Source organism: Clarias gariepinus, chromosome 19, assembly GCF_024256425.1.
Source record: "Clarias gariepinus isolate MV-2021 ecotype Netherlands chromosome 19, CGAR_prim_01v2, whole genome shotgun sequence".
Taxonomy (NCBI): Eukaryota; Metazoa; Chordata; class Actinopteri; order Siluriformes; family Clariidae; genus Clarias; species Clarias gariepinus.
Window position 1 is genome coordinate 22,771,463 of NC_071118.1, and position 17,837 is coordinate 22,789,299.

At 38.9% G+C, this 17,837-nt stretch overlaps 1 protein-coding gene across 1 annotated transcript in view; it reads left to right on the forward strand.

Moving 5' to 3' along the window:
- LOC128507169 (lysosome membrane protein 2-like) overlaps nucleotides 1-17,837 on the forward strand; it is a 65,951-nt gene that overhangs the window by 29,952 nt on the left and 18,162 nt on the right. Inside the window, exons 4-6 of the mRNA XM_053477845.1 lie at nucleotides 12,814-13,008; nucleotides 14,066-14,157; nucleotides 16,333-16,452. Of these exons, the coding sequence (XP_053333820.1) occupies nucleotides 12,814-13,008; nucleotides 14,066-14,157; nucleotides 16,333-16,452 (407 nt within the window). The remainder of the gene's footprint in view (nucleotides 1-12,813; nucleotides 13,009-14,065; nucleotides 14,158-16,332; nucleotides 16,453-17,837) is intronic.

Consider the following 17,837-nt stretch of genomic DNA (forward strand, 5'->3'; position numbering starts at 1 on the left):
TGTGCTAAAATTCAGAAAATAACACCTGTGTATGCAATATAACGAGGCCAAAAGGCCATGAATTTTAAAAACATCAGTCTATGCACATTCATGCAGTATATTACTTTAAGATCAAAATAGCAACACACCAGCAACAATTGTCTGTCCATAAAAGTTACTTATATGGTAATAAAATGAAATCCAGGTAGAGTTTAACATCTCAGCAAACTTTTCTACTCAATTTTCTTACCATAACTGCAGAACAGCATACAGCCCCAATTTTCCCATCTCCCATTCTCCCCTTAATGAGCAACATCATATTAATAGTTCGCTTTCAAAGGCTACACTCGATGCTGCGTGAAAAATGCTATGGGGAACATCTTTTCATGTTGCCAGTTGTGAAGCATGTGTGTATCAAACACGCCAAATTTTGGCCTATATAACCTCGGTAGGGTGACGTCATCTAATTAGATGCACCTGCAGGTAATAAATACAGGAAGAAAACATTCCTCAGATCTTTTGTCTTCACCGCTTTGTGCGCGTGTGTGTGTGTGTCAACAAGCATACAAAAAATCTAACAGCAGAATTTAAAGCTTATAAAACTCACCAGATAATAATGGCAGAGTTTAGAGCTAGATGTCCCCCTCCGTGCGATAATTTCCTTTCGGAGGGCGATATGCATACTTTCTGCTTTGAATATTTGGGTGATCTTCTTCCCATGAAGCTGCTATGCGCGTGCCTCGCGTTCTTTAGGGAGCCCCGAGCCGCGCTGCACTCATGGGGATCACAGGCTGACTTGGCCCAGGCACGAGAGACGGAGTCCCTCGTTTCTCTTGCCCTCTCCCCCGATCCCGAACTCTCTCTTCCACTTCACAAGCGCACTTAAGTGCTTCTCGTGGGTGCGTTGAAGAGACTTACTCTCCTGCTTCTGTGGAAATAGAAGTAGCCGCACTGTCTTCTTTGGTAAAAATAAGTCCTGATAGCCTACGCGCTCAGGACTGCGGGGGTTGCTGAGAAATGGGGCCATGGAACATGTTCCCCTACTAGACAGTGAGTCAGGCTACTACAGTCAGTATTTCTTTGTTCCAAGTGGAATGGGGGGCTGTGTCCAATTTTAAGATTTCGCGGGCTGTCCCGCTATCTAAAATGAATAATACAGCCTCAAAATGTTAAATGTCAAAGTGATTGCTCTCAAATCATACCAAGCGATTGATTTGTGACAATCGATTGAAGGACGCTTACTTTCATATAGAAATATTGCCACGACACAGGAGGTTCCTGAGGTTCGCTTTCGGGGTGAAGCTTACCAGTATCGGGTCCTTCCATTTGGTCTAGCTCTCTCACCCGCACATATACAAAATGCATGGATGTAGGGTGCTTCGTACCCTTTCTATGTGGTTCAGACCCCGGTTTTTACTCTGGGTCCCACTCTAACTTCATCTTGTCGTCGCAGATGCTAACGACAGATGCTTCCCTCACGGGCTGGGGTGCGGTCTTAGATAACCATCCAGCCCAAGGGAGCTGGAGAGGCCATCTTCTCGCGCGGCACATCAATTGCCTCAAAATGATGGCTCTATTTCTGGCCCTAAAGCACTTCCTCCAGCAGTTGAGAGGCTGCCATGTCCTAGTGCGGGTGGACAACACTATGAAAGTCTCATACATTAATCACCAGGGCAAACTGTGCTCATTCCCTTAGCGTTTTCACGCAGCATCGGGTGTAGCCTTTAAAAGGGAACGTTTCGGGTTACTTTGCTGCAACCCTGTTCCCTGAAAATGCGAGAACGAGATGCTGCATCCCAATGCCACACTGCTTCGTGACCGGATGTCTATTCAAAATCAATCCGAGGAATGTTTCCGGTTCACCTGTATTTATAACCTGCAGGTGCGTCTAATCAGATGACGTCACCCTACCGAGGTTATATAGGCCAAAATTTGGCGTGTTTGATACACACATGCCTCACAACCGGCAACATGAAAAGATGTGTAGCCAGGGGTAGCTCAGTGGTTAAGGCATTGGACTACGGTTCGGCAGATCCCAGGTTCACACCCCACAACCACCAAGTTACCACTGTTGGCTCCTTGAGCAAGTCCCTTAACTGCTCAGATGTGTAATGAGATAAAAATCGCTCTGGGTAAGAGCCTAATTGTAAATGTTTCCCATAGCGTTTTTCACGCAGCATCTCATTTCCGCCTTTTCAGGGAACAGGGGTACAGCAAAGTAACCTGAGACGAACTCCTCATAATCTATCATCATAACACCCCCCCCCACACACACACACACATTACCATTATTCCCTCAATGTAATTAAATTAAAATTTCCCCTTAACATTCCAGTACATCTTAGTCAACTCTAATTTCCACTATAAGCTACAAATCAGCCTTTGAAACTCTTTTTTCTGATGCTTTGATCTCCTTAAACTTTTTGCACTTGCCTCAATCGGGGTAGGTACTCTGTCCTAAGGCATCTCCGGTGGTACCTGCACAATTGTTTTGCCTGTGTGGGTGACAGGGATAAGGACCTGGCATACCTTATAACTCAGAACTCTTCTTGTTTTCAAATCCACTAACTTGCTCGACACAACTGCACTGCTCTGCCACTTGCCAGGTCTTCACATGATCCTGATGATGACAGACCTCCTGCATATCTGACAGTCTCACCACATAAGAGTGAGAGCCACTTTCTTTTATTCTTTTATGAGATTTTGGTTTCTGTCCCAGCAACATCTCTGCAGATGCCAGGCCTGTATTAGTCTGCTGGGTAATCCGATACTTGAACAGAAAATGAGAAAGGTTAGTTTTAATGCTTGCACCTGACATCTTCTTCAAACTCTCCTTCAACGTCTGTACTGCTCTCCCAGTCAGCCTGTTCGAAGCAGGATGAAATAGCGCTGTCCGAATATGTCTAATTCCATTCCACTTGGCAAATTCTTAAAACAACTCTCCTGTACAGGTCGGCTTATTATCCGTGACACCTACATCCAGCAAGCCATGTGTAGAAAACACTTGCTGCAATGTCTCAATTGTCACTGGAGCAATGATGTTATTCAAGACATGAATTCTAGCCCCTTGAGTGAAAGCTCTCTCCTCCCTGCGAAACATAGCAGATGCCTTAGAGCTTGCACTCCTTGTGCTCTCCCCTGATTTAAAGGAAAAAGAGGACCTTCCAAAGCGGGAAGCCTTACAGCATGTCCCTCAAGCTAAACCACCCCAAACTTTTTTCCCTAAGTACTCCCTATAGTGCGGGAGCACATGAAGCAAGCAGAACAATGGAAAGCATATGACAGGCCAGGTTAGACCCGGGAGTTTTAACCAGGGGACCAAGTTTCTGGCTGGGTACCAGGGACCATACACCGTTATGGAACTAGTGGGGCCAATAAACTATAGACTGCAACAGCCGGGTAAGAGAAAAAGCGCTGAGCTCTATCACATAAATCTTGTTGGATTGAACCATTGCCACTTGTTTCAGCTCTTGCCTCTCTCTCTCTCCCAAAGCACAGGGTCATGAGTTATTGCAGCGAGGGGAAGACCTTTCACTACCACAGCAACAAGAGTTGAACGAGCTCATAGAACAGTTTCAGGACAGTTCTCCTTAGAACCGGGGCTCACCCACCTTGTAAAACACGACATCAAAACCCCACCAGATTTGATTGTCCGCTTGCAACCCTACAGAGCCCCGGAGGCCCGCCGCTGTGCCATCAACGCTGAAGTTGCTAAAATGCTCCGTGATGGCATCATAAAGGAGTCCACTAGCCCCGGGTCAAGCCCCATTATTGCCGTGGATCGACCAGGATATGCAACGACTTCAGGCGCCTAAACCAAATCTCTGAGTTGCATACCTGTTGCCCCTAGTGGACGACCTCGTTGAGCGGTTGGGAGCAGCACAATTCATATCCACACTGGACCTAACCAAGAGGTACTGGCAAGTGGCTCTCACAGCTGATGCTAAGGAAAAGACTGCCTTTAATACTGGACAGGGACACTGGCAGTACAGGGTCCTGTCATTGGCTTGCATGGCGCACCAGACACTTTCCAGCGTTTAATGGATATTGTACACCGGCAGCATCGACAATATACCGCAGCCTATCTAGACGACGTTATTATCCACTCGAGCAACTGGGAGGACTACCTCTACCACCTGAAAAGATCCTTAAAGAACTCCAAAAAAGTGCCACCTGGGGCTGACCGAAGCACAGTACCTGGGTTAACGTATTGGCCGTGGTCTTATGAAACTGCAAGAAAAAAAAGTTAAAGCAGTCTGCACTTTCCCACCACTGATGACAAAAAAACAGGTACGCATTTCTGGGGCTAGCAGGATACTATAGACATTTTGTGCCTAACTTCTCCTCTGTGGCAGCACCCCTCTCCAATCTGCTCAGAAAGGGACAGGCAGAGAAAGTACCATGGACCAAAGAAACAGAAAAGGCTTTCCAACCACTTAAAACCACTTCACCAGCTCCCCTATCCTCCGGAACCCCTTTTTTGTTCACACCGATGCCTCAGAAACCGGGCTAGGAGTAGTTCTCTCCCAGGACTTTAAGGGTGAGGAACACCAAATCCTATATGCGAGTAGAAAACTCACCCCGGCGGAACAGAAGTAGGCGGCTATTGAGCGAAAGGCCCTTGCCATCAAGTGGGCAATAGACGAACTAAAGTATTACCTGGCAAGACGACACTTTTACTGATGACACTATTATTGATCATGCTTCCCTGCAGTGGATGGCAAGAGCTAAGGATACTAACCCTCACATTCATTCTCAATTCTGTACAGAGCTAAAACACAACATGGAAATGCAGACAGTCTCTTGAGGCCTAGAGCCAGCGCCTCTTACTATCTACCACCCTCATACTCAACCAAACAGAGGACAACTCAGCATAGATATAGCACCATGGTCAGCTCCACCTCATGCACACAAGGGGCAGGACGCCTCAACTCTTTGTGGCCAAAAGCAGCAGAGGACCTACCATCCTGGTGTCAACAGCATCTGAAAAGGAGACTAATCCACACCAGACGAGTGGGGGGGAGATACCGGATGCAAGGCTCACATGCCTTCTTTTCTCCTTTTCTCTCCTACAGAGCCAAGAAAGCACACGATTCGTGACAACTCACCAAGAAGGGGACTGCATCTCAGCCTTCCCACACGAAAAAAACCTATATAAAACATATATGTTTTAATATAGGTTTGATATAGGTTTTTAATATATGTGACATATATAAAATTGGCTGTTTTCCTATATTATATGTACATATATGCACATATATGCACATATATGCGTGCGTGCATATATGCGTGCATATAAGTACCTATAGACATATATGTGACATATATAAAATTGGCCGTTTTCCTATATTATATGTACATATATGTACATATATGCGTACATATATGCGTGCGTGCATATATGTACCCATATAGACATATATGTGACATATATAAAATTGGCCGTTTTCCTATATTATATGTACATATATGTGTACATATATACGTGCATATATGTACCTATGTGCATATACATGCACCTATATTTTTACCTAGATATTAGTAAAATTATTAAAATCCATAGCTGTTAGACAACATAAATAAAAGCCCAAAATGTGGAAATTTATTTTTTTTATTTTTTTAAGATCAAATAGTAAAAGAACAAAAATAAGACAAAAAAACTCAACAGGAAGAAAACATATATTTATTTTGAGGACCTTCTCAGCTTCGTGAGCTTTGAATTGATAGATGTGCCTGTCTGCCCTCGGGTGGCTGCCGGCCACTTCTTCAATGTAGCATCTAGAAAAGACAAAAATAATAAGACAGTATAATAATAATAAATGATTATTTATTAAAACGTTTATAAACATCTGTAAACTCCATAAGGCATTAGCTTAGCCACCGGGAAATATCATGTTTGTGCTACATACAGAAAGGCAGCATGTTAGCATGATTTACCTAAACTATGTAAATGGCATTGAAAGCCAATGTGTCACACAAGCTGACAAGAGCTAGCTGAAGTGAGGAAAATATTTACTAATATTAGTTTAATATTATCAGAATAAGAGTTATATAAGACTTAATAACTTACCCAGTGTGTCCTCCTGTATTCTCTCTTCAAAATGCTCCCGTTCGTCGTCAGGGCCACACAGTCTTCTTCTGAGGTAAATGTAAACTCCTCCCATTTTCCAGAACATTCTGAAGAGTTTCCTTGTCCGGGGGCGTGGCCTAGTATGTAAATTAGCCAGACTGATTTCCGTGTGATTGGCGTGTGGGCGTGTCCTGCCTCGGGTCATTAGCAGATAATGCGACAGAAATTCTAAAATGTGTTTTTTATTTAGTTAGTTCTTAGTTATTGCCTTGATAATAGAAAATATGAGCGCATTATGTATGACAGTTGCCAAAGTGAAATATGAGCTAAAATGACCAGATCCTGCCATGAGCTATATAGGAGACATATCTTGTATGTACATATAGGGCTTATATGTGGATATAAAGAAGCAATACAGGAGACCTATATGGCCTGTATATGCACATATATGCACCTCAATTTTGCCTATATGCAGCATATATATTATCATATATATGCATATATACTGCATATAGGCTTCATATATGCGCATATATCCTCATGTAGGTCAGGATATATGTGCATATATACTGCATATAGGTGAGGATATATGCGCATATATACTGCATATAGGCCTTCATATATACTGCATATAGGCTTCATATATGCGCATATATCCTCATGTAGGTCAGAATATACAGTGGTGTGAAAAACTATTTTCCCCCTTCCTGATTTCTTATTCTTTTGCATGTTTGTCACACAAAATGTTTCTGATCATCAAACACATTTAACTATTAGTCAAAGATAACATAATTGAACACAAAATGCAGTTTTTAAATGATGGTTTTTATTATTTGGGGAGAAAAAAAATCCAAACCTACATGGCCCTGTGTGAAAAAGTAATTGCCCCCTGAACCTAATAACTGGTTGGGCCACCCTTAGCAGCAATAACTGCAATCAAGCGTTTGCGATAACTTGCAACGAGTCTTTTACAGCGCTCTGGAGGAATTTTGGCCCACTCATTTTTGCAGAATTGTTGTAATTCAGCTTTATTTGAGGGTTTTCTAGCATGAACCGCCTTTTTAAGGTCATGCCACAACATCTCAATAGGATTCAGGTCAGGACTCTAGGCCACTCCAAAGTCTTCATTTTGTTTTTCTTCAGCCATTCAGAGGTGGATTTGCTGGTGTATTTTGGGTCATTGTCCTGCTGCAGCACCCAAGATTGCTTCAGCATGAGTTGACGAACAGATGGCCAGACATTCTCCTTCAGGATTTTTTGGTAGACAGTAGAATTCATGGTTCCAGGTCCTGAAGCAGCGAAACAACCCCAGACCATCACACCACCACCATATTTTACTGTTGGTATGATGTTCTTTTTCTGAAATGCTGTGTTACTTTTACGCCAGATGTAACGGGACACGCACCTTCCAAAAAGTTCAACTTTTGTCTCGTCGGTCCACAAGGTATTTTCCCAAAAGTCTTGGCAATCATTGAGATGTTTTTTAGCAAAATTGAGACGAGCCTTAATGTTCTTTTTGCTTAAAAGTGGTTTGCGCCTTGGAAATCTGCCATGCAGGCCGTTTTTGCCCAGTCTCTTTCTTATGGTGGAGTCGTGAACACTGACCTTAATTGAGCCAAGTGAGGCCTGCAGTTCTTTAGATGTTGTTCTGGGGTCTTTTGTGGCCTCTCAGATGAGTTGTCTCTGCGCTCTTGGGGTAATTTTGGTCGGCCGGCCACTCCTGGGAAGGTTCACCACTGTTCCATGTTTTTGCCATTTGTGGATAATGGCTCTCACTGTGGTTCGCTGGAGTCCCAAAGCTTTAGAAATGGCTTCATAACCTTTACCAGACTGATAGATCTCAATTACTTTTGTTCTCATTTGTTCCTGAATTTCTTTGGATCTTGGCATGATGTCTAGCTTTTGAGGTGCTTTTGGTCTACTTCTCTGTGTCAGGTAGCTCCTATTTAAGTGATTTCTTGATTGAAACAGGTGTGGCAGTAATCAGGCCTGGGGGTGACTACAGAAATTGAACTCAGGTGTGATAAACCACAGTTAAGTTATTTTTTAACAAGGGGGGCAATCACTTTTTCACACAGGGCCATGTAGGTTTGGATTTTTTTTCTCCCTAAATAATAAAAACCATCATTTAAAAACTGCATTTTGTGTTCAATTATGTTATCTTTGACTAATAGTTAAATGTGTTTGATGATCAGAAACATTTTGTGTGACAAACATGCAAAAGAATAAGAAATCAGGAGGGGGGCAAATAGTTTTTCACACCACTGTATGTGCATATATACTGCATATAGGTGAGGATAAATGCGCATATATACTGCATATAGGCCTTCATATATGCGCATATATGCTCATATAGGTCAGGATATATGTGCATATATACTGCATATAGGTGAGGATATATGCGCATATATACTGCATATGGGTTTCATATATGCGCATATATCCTCATATAGGTGGGGATACAGTATATGTGCATATATACTGCATATAGGTTTCATATATGCGCATATATCCTCATATAGGTTCTTTCCATGTGGGTTGTTGCCTCCTCGTGCCCAGCTCGTCGGATGTGTAAGACCGGCTGCAGCTATTCTAGGAAGTCTCCAAGCTACTCTCTCAATTGCTCCTCAGGAAGCAACTTCCCTAAACTTTGTAATTTTCCTGTGTGTTGTAAATAAAAGAGATCCTATTTCCCCAATCTGGTGTTTCCTGTGTCTGTGTTCTGGCCTGCCGTGCTAAACGCTTTACATTTTCTGTTTTTTCTGGCACTTCTTGCATGGTCTGAACTTGTTTTCAAGATTTTGATCCATATTTGACCAGCAGACAAAGGCTTTTCATACGTAACATTCCAGGATGGGATATGTGGACCTTTTGTAGCAGTCTGGCTCGTCATGCAACTATCCTTAACTGAGGGCTCATTTTTCTTTTTCTCAAAAGTTTTCATTTCTGTATTCACCACCTTGGGTGGCCATTCCTTGAGGAAAAATCTTTTGACTTTTGACAAGACTTTGACTCTCTCTGTACATATAATAATTCCTCTAGACCGCCTGCCTGGCAGTTCCAACCTCAGCATCCTTCTACCGATATATTTACAATCTCTCCTCTGAACATGTCCAAACCACCTCAATCTGGCCTCTCTGACTTTATCTCCAAAACATCTAACATGGGTTGTCCCTCTGATAAACTCATTCTTGATCCTATCCATCCTTGTCACTCCCAAACTCACCTCACAATCCAATCCTCTGCACAAAACCCTTTTAAAACTCCCATCTGAATCATCAGACCACATGAGAATGCATTGTATGTGCAGAAATTTTCTTACTTTTTTTGTTAAACATAGCTGTAATTCTATTGTCTATTTTTTACCATTGAAATTCACATAGCTTTAAATAATAAATATTTCCGATCACAATAATTCATAATTTTTCTTCTGAGCACATTTCTTCAAAAAAAATGTAACAATTTAACACTGTTCTTCCAGGTTTTCAATAATATGTTGGACATTTTATAACGCATTTCCAGTCATATGAGCAATCTCTTTAGTGATTTTCTTTGCTTGATGCAAGCTCATCTGAAATTGAATGTCAGCAATCATGCCACTTTTTCGGTCATCCAGTGCATATATTGTAATAGTAATGATTAATATTAAGATTAAGTTTTGTATTAAAATTTCTCTAGCATATTAAAATTTACTTCTACCTCTTCAATGCTTTTACTTCAGCAGTGAAAATATTAAGTAATACCATAAAAAATATTTAGGTTTTTTTTATTAACATTTATTGGTGAAAGTATTTCTTTACATTTAGAAAGTAGCTTATTAGTATCTTATTTTAAAGTAGATTGTTTAATCTGACACATACTGTAACTGTTCATAACGTCGCTTTAACTCAACAGATTTTTGTAGGTTTTTGGGCTCTCAGTTTGGATATATTTCAGGCCCCCACCTTAAACTGCTAAAGATATGTTTCCTCTAAAAAGCCGTGTTTTATCTCATAGTGGCACTTCCCATTACTGCTTTGTATTAGCTCCACAGTTTTGGGAACATATGAAAATCTTTCCTCCTTTTTTGGAGGAAGAAATGCTGCGTTATTAGTTTTGTGAGAATTTACAAAATACAATGTGCCCATTGTAGCCCTTTGTATTACAGTATCTGTCTACTGTCTACAGTCTTTCGCATACTCTGTCTATACAATGTAAATTATCATGTTGATTGGTTTAAAAAAATGTTTTATTTATTCTAAAATGCATTAGATGCTGTGACAAAATCTGGCACATACAGTGGTGTGAAAAACTATTTGCCCCCTTCCTGATTTCTTATTCTTTTGCATGTTTGTCACACAAAATGTTTCTGATCATCAAACACATTTAACTATAAGTCAAAGATAACACAAGTAAACACAAAATGCAGTTTTTAAATGACGGTTTTTATTATTTAGGGAGAAAAAAAATCCAAACTTACATGGCCCTGTGTGAAAAAGTAATTGCCCCCTGAACCTAATAACTGATTGGGCCACCCTTAGCAGCAATAACTGCAATCAAGTGTTTGCGATAACTTGCAACGAGTCTTTTACAGAGCTCTGGAGGAATTTTGGCCCACTCATCTTTGCAGAATTGTTGTAATTCAGCTTTATTTGAGAGTTTTCTAGCATGAACCGCCTTTTTAAGGTTATGCCACAACATCTCAATAGGATTCAGGTCAGGACTTTGACTGGGCCACTCCAAAGTCTTCATTTTGTTTTTCTTCAGACATTCAGAGGTGGATTTGCTGGTGTGTTTTGGGTCATTGTCCTGCTGCAGCACCCAAGATCGCTTCAGCTTGAGTTGACGAACAGATGGCCGGACATTCTCCTTCAGGATTTTTTGGTAGACAGTAGAATTCATGGTTCCATCTATCACAGCAAGCCTTCCAGGTCCTGAAGCAGCAAAACAACCCCAGACCATCACACTACCACCCCCATATTTTACTGTTGGTATGATGTTCTTTTTCTGAAATGCTGTGTTACTTTTACGCCAGATGTAACGGGACACGCACCTTCCAAAAAGTTCAACTTTTGTCTTGTCGGTCCACAAGGTATTTTCCCAAAAGTCTTGGCAATCATTGAGATGTTTTTTAGCAAAATTGAAACGAGCCTTGATGTTCTTTTTGCTTAAGTGGTTTGCGCCTTGGAAATCTGCCATGCAGGCCGTTTTTGCCCAGTCTCTTTCTTTTGGTGGAGTCGTGAACACTGACCTTAATTGAGGCAAGTGAGGCCTGCAGTTCTTTAGATGTTGTCCTGGGGTCTTTTGGGTCCTCTCGGATGAGTTGTCTCTGCGCTCTTGGGGTAATTTTGGTCGGCTGGCCACTCCTGGGAAGGTTCACCACTGTTCCATGTTTTTGCCATTTGTGGATGATGGCTCTCACTGTGGTTCGCTGGAGTCCCAAGGCTTTGGAAATGGCTTTATAACCTTTACCAGCCTGATAGATCTCAATTACTTTTGTTCTCATTTTTTTCTGAATTTCTTTGGATCTTGGCATAATGTCTAGCTTTTGAGGTGCTTTTGGTCTACTTCTCTGTGTCAGGTAGCTCCTATTTAAGTGATTTTTTGATTGAAACAGGTGTGGCAGTAATCAGGCCTGGGGGTGACTACAGAAATTGAACTTTTAACTGTGATAAACCACAGTTAAGTTATTTTTTAACAAGGGGGGGCAATTACTTTTTCACACAGGGCCATGTAGATTTGGAGTTTTTTTTCTCCCTTAATAACATAATCTTCATTTAAAAACTGCATTTTGTGTTCAATTATGTTATCTTTGACTAATAGTTAACGGTTTTTGATGAGCAGAAACATTTAAGTGTGACAAACATGCAAAAGAATAAGAAATCAGGAAGGGGGCAAATAGTTTTTCACACCACTGTAACTGCTTGTAACATTCCTTTTAATCAACATTTTAATTTCATCTATGCCGCTGATTTAACTTCAGGTAAATACCAAAGGACTGGCAAAGTTTTATTAAATTCTGTCCAGCCAGTTTTGCATAATGCAATGATGATTTTGGCAGAACAGACATACACTCATGCAGAGATTTTTTTCTGAGATTGGTGTGCATCCCCCAATATATGAAATGTAAAAATATAATTGAAAGAGTGAGTTCTGACTAATGTACAGACAAAACCTTTGGTTTATTTATATAGATATATAGTTCTATATCTTACTTAATTTTTTTAAAAGAGAAAGAAAACACAGTGATCTACTGAGATGCTCAATATGAGGCTGTGTTTTTATCTTACATAATGAACAAAACACAACCGGGTGTAATGTTATCGAAAACTCATCGAAGACAGTGTTATGTAATGTGGCGTGATGTACACATGTTCCTCTTATACATGAGAAATAAACATTTATTAATAAAGGAAACTTGAATTTTTATCTATTTATAGTTATTTTTAATGTTTTAGAGCATCTGTTACATAAGCTATTTCTTGTTATCACTGACTGTGGAGACTCCTTCCATCAGCTTTAAATAAACATCTCCTTACAAAAAGCTAAGCTGTGAAAATGTTTATGCCTTTGCTTTGTTATTTTGTTTTGATTTCTCTTTCACAAGTCCGTGTTAATGAGGGTTTTTTTTTATAGAACCAATAACATAAAATCATGTCAGCATTTCAATACACTTGTGATTTAGCATATACTTGAGCACCATGGTATAATGTGCATACAGTGCAATGTCCCACTGTGAAAAAGCAATTCATCTCTACATTATCTGTTTCTCTTTTTTTTTCCAGGCAGTGATGAAACATTTAGAGAATTCAGGTTTTTATATCAGAACACTCTTTGCTATATATATGCTATCAATAAAAACCACCATGTTTATGACACACACAGTGGATGAGCTTTTGTGGGGCTATAAGGATCCACTGCTCAGCCATTTACACGAAAAAAACCAAAAGATAGATAAAAACTTTGGCCTCATGCTATACGTAAGTATCACTTGCTCTCTCACTTATTCATTTATTATAAACAGAGGTGTGTAAAGTAGCCAAAAATTGAACTCAATAAGAAAAGCTGTACTTCAAAATAATATTACTCAAGTAGAAGTAAAAAGTAGTCGTCCACAATATTACTCTAGTAAAGTAAAAAAGTACTGAATAACTGTTTCATCATGATATTCTTTTTTTTTTCTAAGAAATGATGCAGCCAGAGAAAAGGATTAAATAATGTAAAAATTCTGACATTCCCAAATTATAAAATGAAAAAATAAATAAAACTAAATATATTTCCAAAATAGCAAATTAAGGAACAAGAAACACAAATTTCCTAATCTTACTTTTTTCACAATATAAAGCTGTAGGTAACATATGTATGTTTGAACAGTGTAAACTATTTCCAGTGTTAGATATACTGGATATTCAGTTACTCTCCAAATGGCTCAGATAGAAAATAACATTAGAACATGTGTACAAGAGGTCTCATGTTACCATAAACTGTGTCCAGCAGAACAAATTTAAGACAGTTTCTGCTTTGTCATGAGACTACATGAGGTTATTGTTTTTGCGACTGATTGGTCAAACACAGTCACATGGTAGATCCACTGGCTGCATTTCTCTGGCACAAATAAAGAATATCTAATGTGTAGACTAAATAGTTAGAAAAGTAACGAGTTGAATGGAGCCGAATGTAGCGAAGTAAGAGCGTTTCTTCTTTGCTAATCTACTCTAGTAAAAGTTTGATTTAATTTAATTTTATTTTATTTATATAGCGCTTTTAACAATGTTCATTGTCTCAAAGCAGTTTCACAAAATGAAAATGAAAAATAAGTATAGTGCAGTAAAACTGCTTATGGAAGTAATTTTTTTTTTAAGTTATTTAAGTAAATGTAACAGAGTAAATGTAACTCCTTACTGATTATAAATTATTGCAGTGTAGTTAACAACTTGGATAGATAGCATGATTGTCACTGTTTGTATCAGTCATTAATTCATTTGTTTGTTACTTCATTAATTTCCATGACAATTTTTTTGCGTAATTTTCACACAGAAAAATGGAAGTAGTGACGGTGAGTTTGTTTACTACACCGGAGAAGATAACTATTTCAACTACGGTCGCATCGACACCTGGAAGGGAGAGAAGTAAAGATTATATCATCTACCCCCATTTTTACTAACGTTCCAGGACATTAGAGAGAAGAAAAAGGAGGAAGGTTTTATTTAGGGATTTCATTGTGCATTGTGGTTATGTGCATGGATTTTGGGGGAGAAAATAAATGTACAGTTAATTCATTTATAAAACACTCACTTTATGGTATTATAGGAAAATAATCAACTATGAATCCAGACATTGAGCAAAGTGATTATTACCCTGTGAAGTTGATTTTTTTTCCACTAATTGCACATTCAGACGTGTTTTGTTTCTCTTGTACTGCAGTAGTTTAACTATCTTTATTTAATGCACACCAATATCACATCATCCTTTGCATCTGTTTATAATTACTGTTTATTTACATTTTTTTTTTTCATCATGTTGTCATGTCACCAAGAAACTCGTTTTTATTAAAACAATGAACTGGTACTTAAAGCTTCTTGATGAATTAGTAAAAATTTTGTCACAGTAAAATCCGTCTTTCTTTTTCTTCTCATTTCTTATGAGTCTTAAAGTATTTGGAGCATCCAACAAACAAGTCTCTGAAAATATCATATTTCAGGTATTAATATAAACCTGTGATTCATACTACAATTGTCACTACAGTCAAAACTGGTATAAGAAACTAATTAACACCTTCTGGCCAATCAGTTTCGAGAAAAGCATTGTGGAACAATCATAAATATTCATGTGAACATCTTAATGATTTGCTTTCACTCATTTAATTAAATTCAATTTCATTAAATTGAAAACCATTTCAGGAATTATTGCCATTCTTATGCATACATCTCACAGCCCACATTTGAGGGGGGCAGAAATAATGGAACAAATGACTGACAAGCAGTTGACCAGATGTGGTGTTACATTTGCATTTGATAGTTGTTCACTTGAACTCTCAACATGAGGTCCAAGTAAAGGATGCCATCATTTGCTGAAAAAAACCCAACAATAAACCCATCAGAGAGACAGCAAAAACATTGGGAGTACAACGTTTTAGAAAGTTCTTAAAAAATAGAATTAACTGGTAAGCTCAGCAAAAGCAAAAGGCCTGGAAGGCCACAGAAGACAACTAAAGTGGAGGAGTGCAGAATCTGTCCATAGTAACCCTTTTACAACATCTAGAAAAGTCAACACTGTCATTGTCTACACTCAAGTGACGGCTCACTGGTAGCGCTCAAGAACAAAAAGGCCAGATTAGACTTTGCCAGAAAATTTTGCCAGATTCTTTGAACTGATGAAACCAAAATGAACTTGTCCCGGAATCATAGAAAGAAAAAAGTATGGAGAGAGAAAGGAAAAGCTTATGATCCAGAGCATACCACATCATCCATTAGGCATGGTGGAGGCATAAGTGTGTATGGCTGCCAATGGAACCAGATCACTGGTGTTTATTGATGACCTGATGGTAGGTCTGTATAACTGATAGGACGTGGCTTCAAATTGGAGATGACCCAAAAACATACAGTGAAAGCCACCCAAGGCAAGAAAGAAATAGGAAGGTCTTCACTGGGAAAGTCAGTCATCTGCTCTCAACCCATAGTGCATGCTTTCCATTTACTGAAGATAATACTGAAGGCAGAAAGAGCCACAAACAAGCAGCAGCTGAAAAAAGCTGCACTAAAGGTCTGGCAAAGAGTCTTGAGGAAGGAAACTCAGCAATTGGTCATGTTTATGACTTCCAGACTTCAGGCAGTCATTGACTGCAAAAGATTTTCATCTTTTAAAGGCAATCCTTATTTCAATAAAATTATATTTGTTTGTTCCATTATTTATAAGCCTCTAAAGTAAAATGCAAAAAAAAAAAAAAACTGTAATTCCTCAATAGTTAATGCCACACGTTTGTCACTTGAATTTCAGCTGATATTCTTAAATTATTTTTGCGTTTCAAATTTAATGCAGTGTTTCACAGAAAATAAATCCCATGATACTTATTTTTGTTTAAAATTTCTGTACTTTTCTAATGTATGTCTTTAGTTTATGCTTCATCATATCAAGTTCCCGTTCCTATTTTTCAGTTCAAAGGAATTGGTAATAAAATTGATGTCAATGTAAATACCTTAAAAAATTAAAGATATATTATGTGAGGAAATCTACAGTATGTACTTATCGATCATAAAGTTACGGACTGCTAATGCTTTATTGATGTTATCTATGACTTTGTTTAGATTTTTGTCATTCTGGGCCACCAACCAGAGCAACATGATTAATGGAACAGATGGTAGTGCTTTCCACCCATTCCTGACAAAAGAGGAGCGATTAAATGTGTTCAGTGCAGACCTGTGCAGGTAAAATAGTTTATTTTTATTTAAATTATATCCACTACATGAATATGAATTCTCTGAAGTAAGTAAGAAGTTATCAAAATCTAATACATTTAAAACCTACAAAAAACTTTCACCAGGAACTTTAGAAATAGGAAAAGAGAAAAATCTGCGGGTGGCACGGTCGTGTAGTGGTTAGCACTGTCGCCTTGCACCTCCTTGGTGGAATTTTTCCGGGTACTCCGGTTTGCTTCCACAGTCCAAATACCGACAGATTAGGCTAATTGGCATTCCCAAATTGTCCGTAGTGTGTGAAAGAGTGTGTGAGTGTGTGCAGTGGATTAGGTGCTTAGGGTGTACCCTACCTCATGCCCTCAGTGTCTAGGCTACAGGTCCCCCGCGACCGTGAATACAGGATAAAGCGGTAAAGACGATAAATGAGAGTGGGTGAGTGATATATCTGACTTTGATTGATGTATAGAAATTGGTACACCCTAAAAAATGCTGGGTTAAAAACAACCCAATCTGGGTTGTTTTTAACCCAGCTGCTGGGTAACTATTGGACTAACTAAATGCTGGGTTAATTTAACCCAGCAAAATGGGTTATTTTTTTAACCCAGCAAAATGGGTTAAATATACAACCCAAATGCTGGGTCATATTTAACTATAATGCTGGGTTAATTCTACCTCACAAATAGGTTATTATTATTTTCATGTTTTACAGTGAATCTGTAAAAAAAAAAAAAAAACTACCCACGTCTATTAAACAGTTAAATTACTTTGATATACTGGTTTATTACAAAAAAAAACTTAAAAGTTTTGCAAACCATACGCAATAAACAACATTCTATTAAATGTTCATAGAAAAAACTTTTAATTTCAAAAGCACAAGAACAGATAATCAACAGTCACATCATTACTATACTATTACTCACAAGGGCAGAATGGAGTAATAACACAAATAGGCTGAGGCAGCTTCTACAGAGCAGGATCTCTTTGTGACATTAGATATCTTTTCTGCAGAACAAAACTATCCAGCCCTGGTTCCGTTTTAACATACAAACACTGTCTATGACTTTTCAAGTAGGCCTCGCTATTTCATAGCAACATTACAAAAAGTCCTATACAGGTGCACACTACTTTAAATAGTTAATGTCAAAAATATAAAATGCCTTGAAGCACACATCAACCGCCCCAAGTAGTGTGCATTGTTTCAGAGCCTGTCCCACCAGAATGACGAATGCCTGAGAGCAGCGCTGGTCATCATCTCCCAACGTCAGGATGTAGGGTACGGCCTTGGTGCCAACCTTAGAAAGAAATGAAAGAAAGTTAAAAATTTGTTGAATAACAAAGATTAAACTGAATAAGACTATTAATTTAATGTGTAATAGGATTTATACTAAATAAAA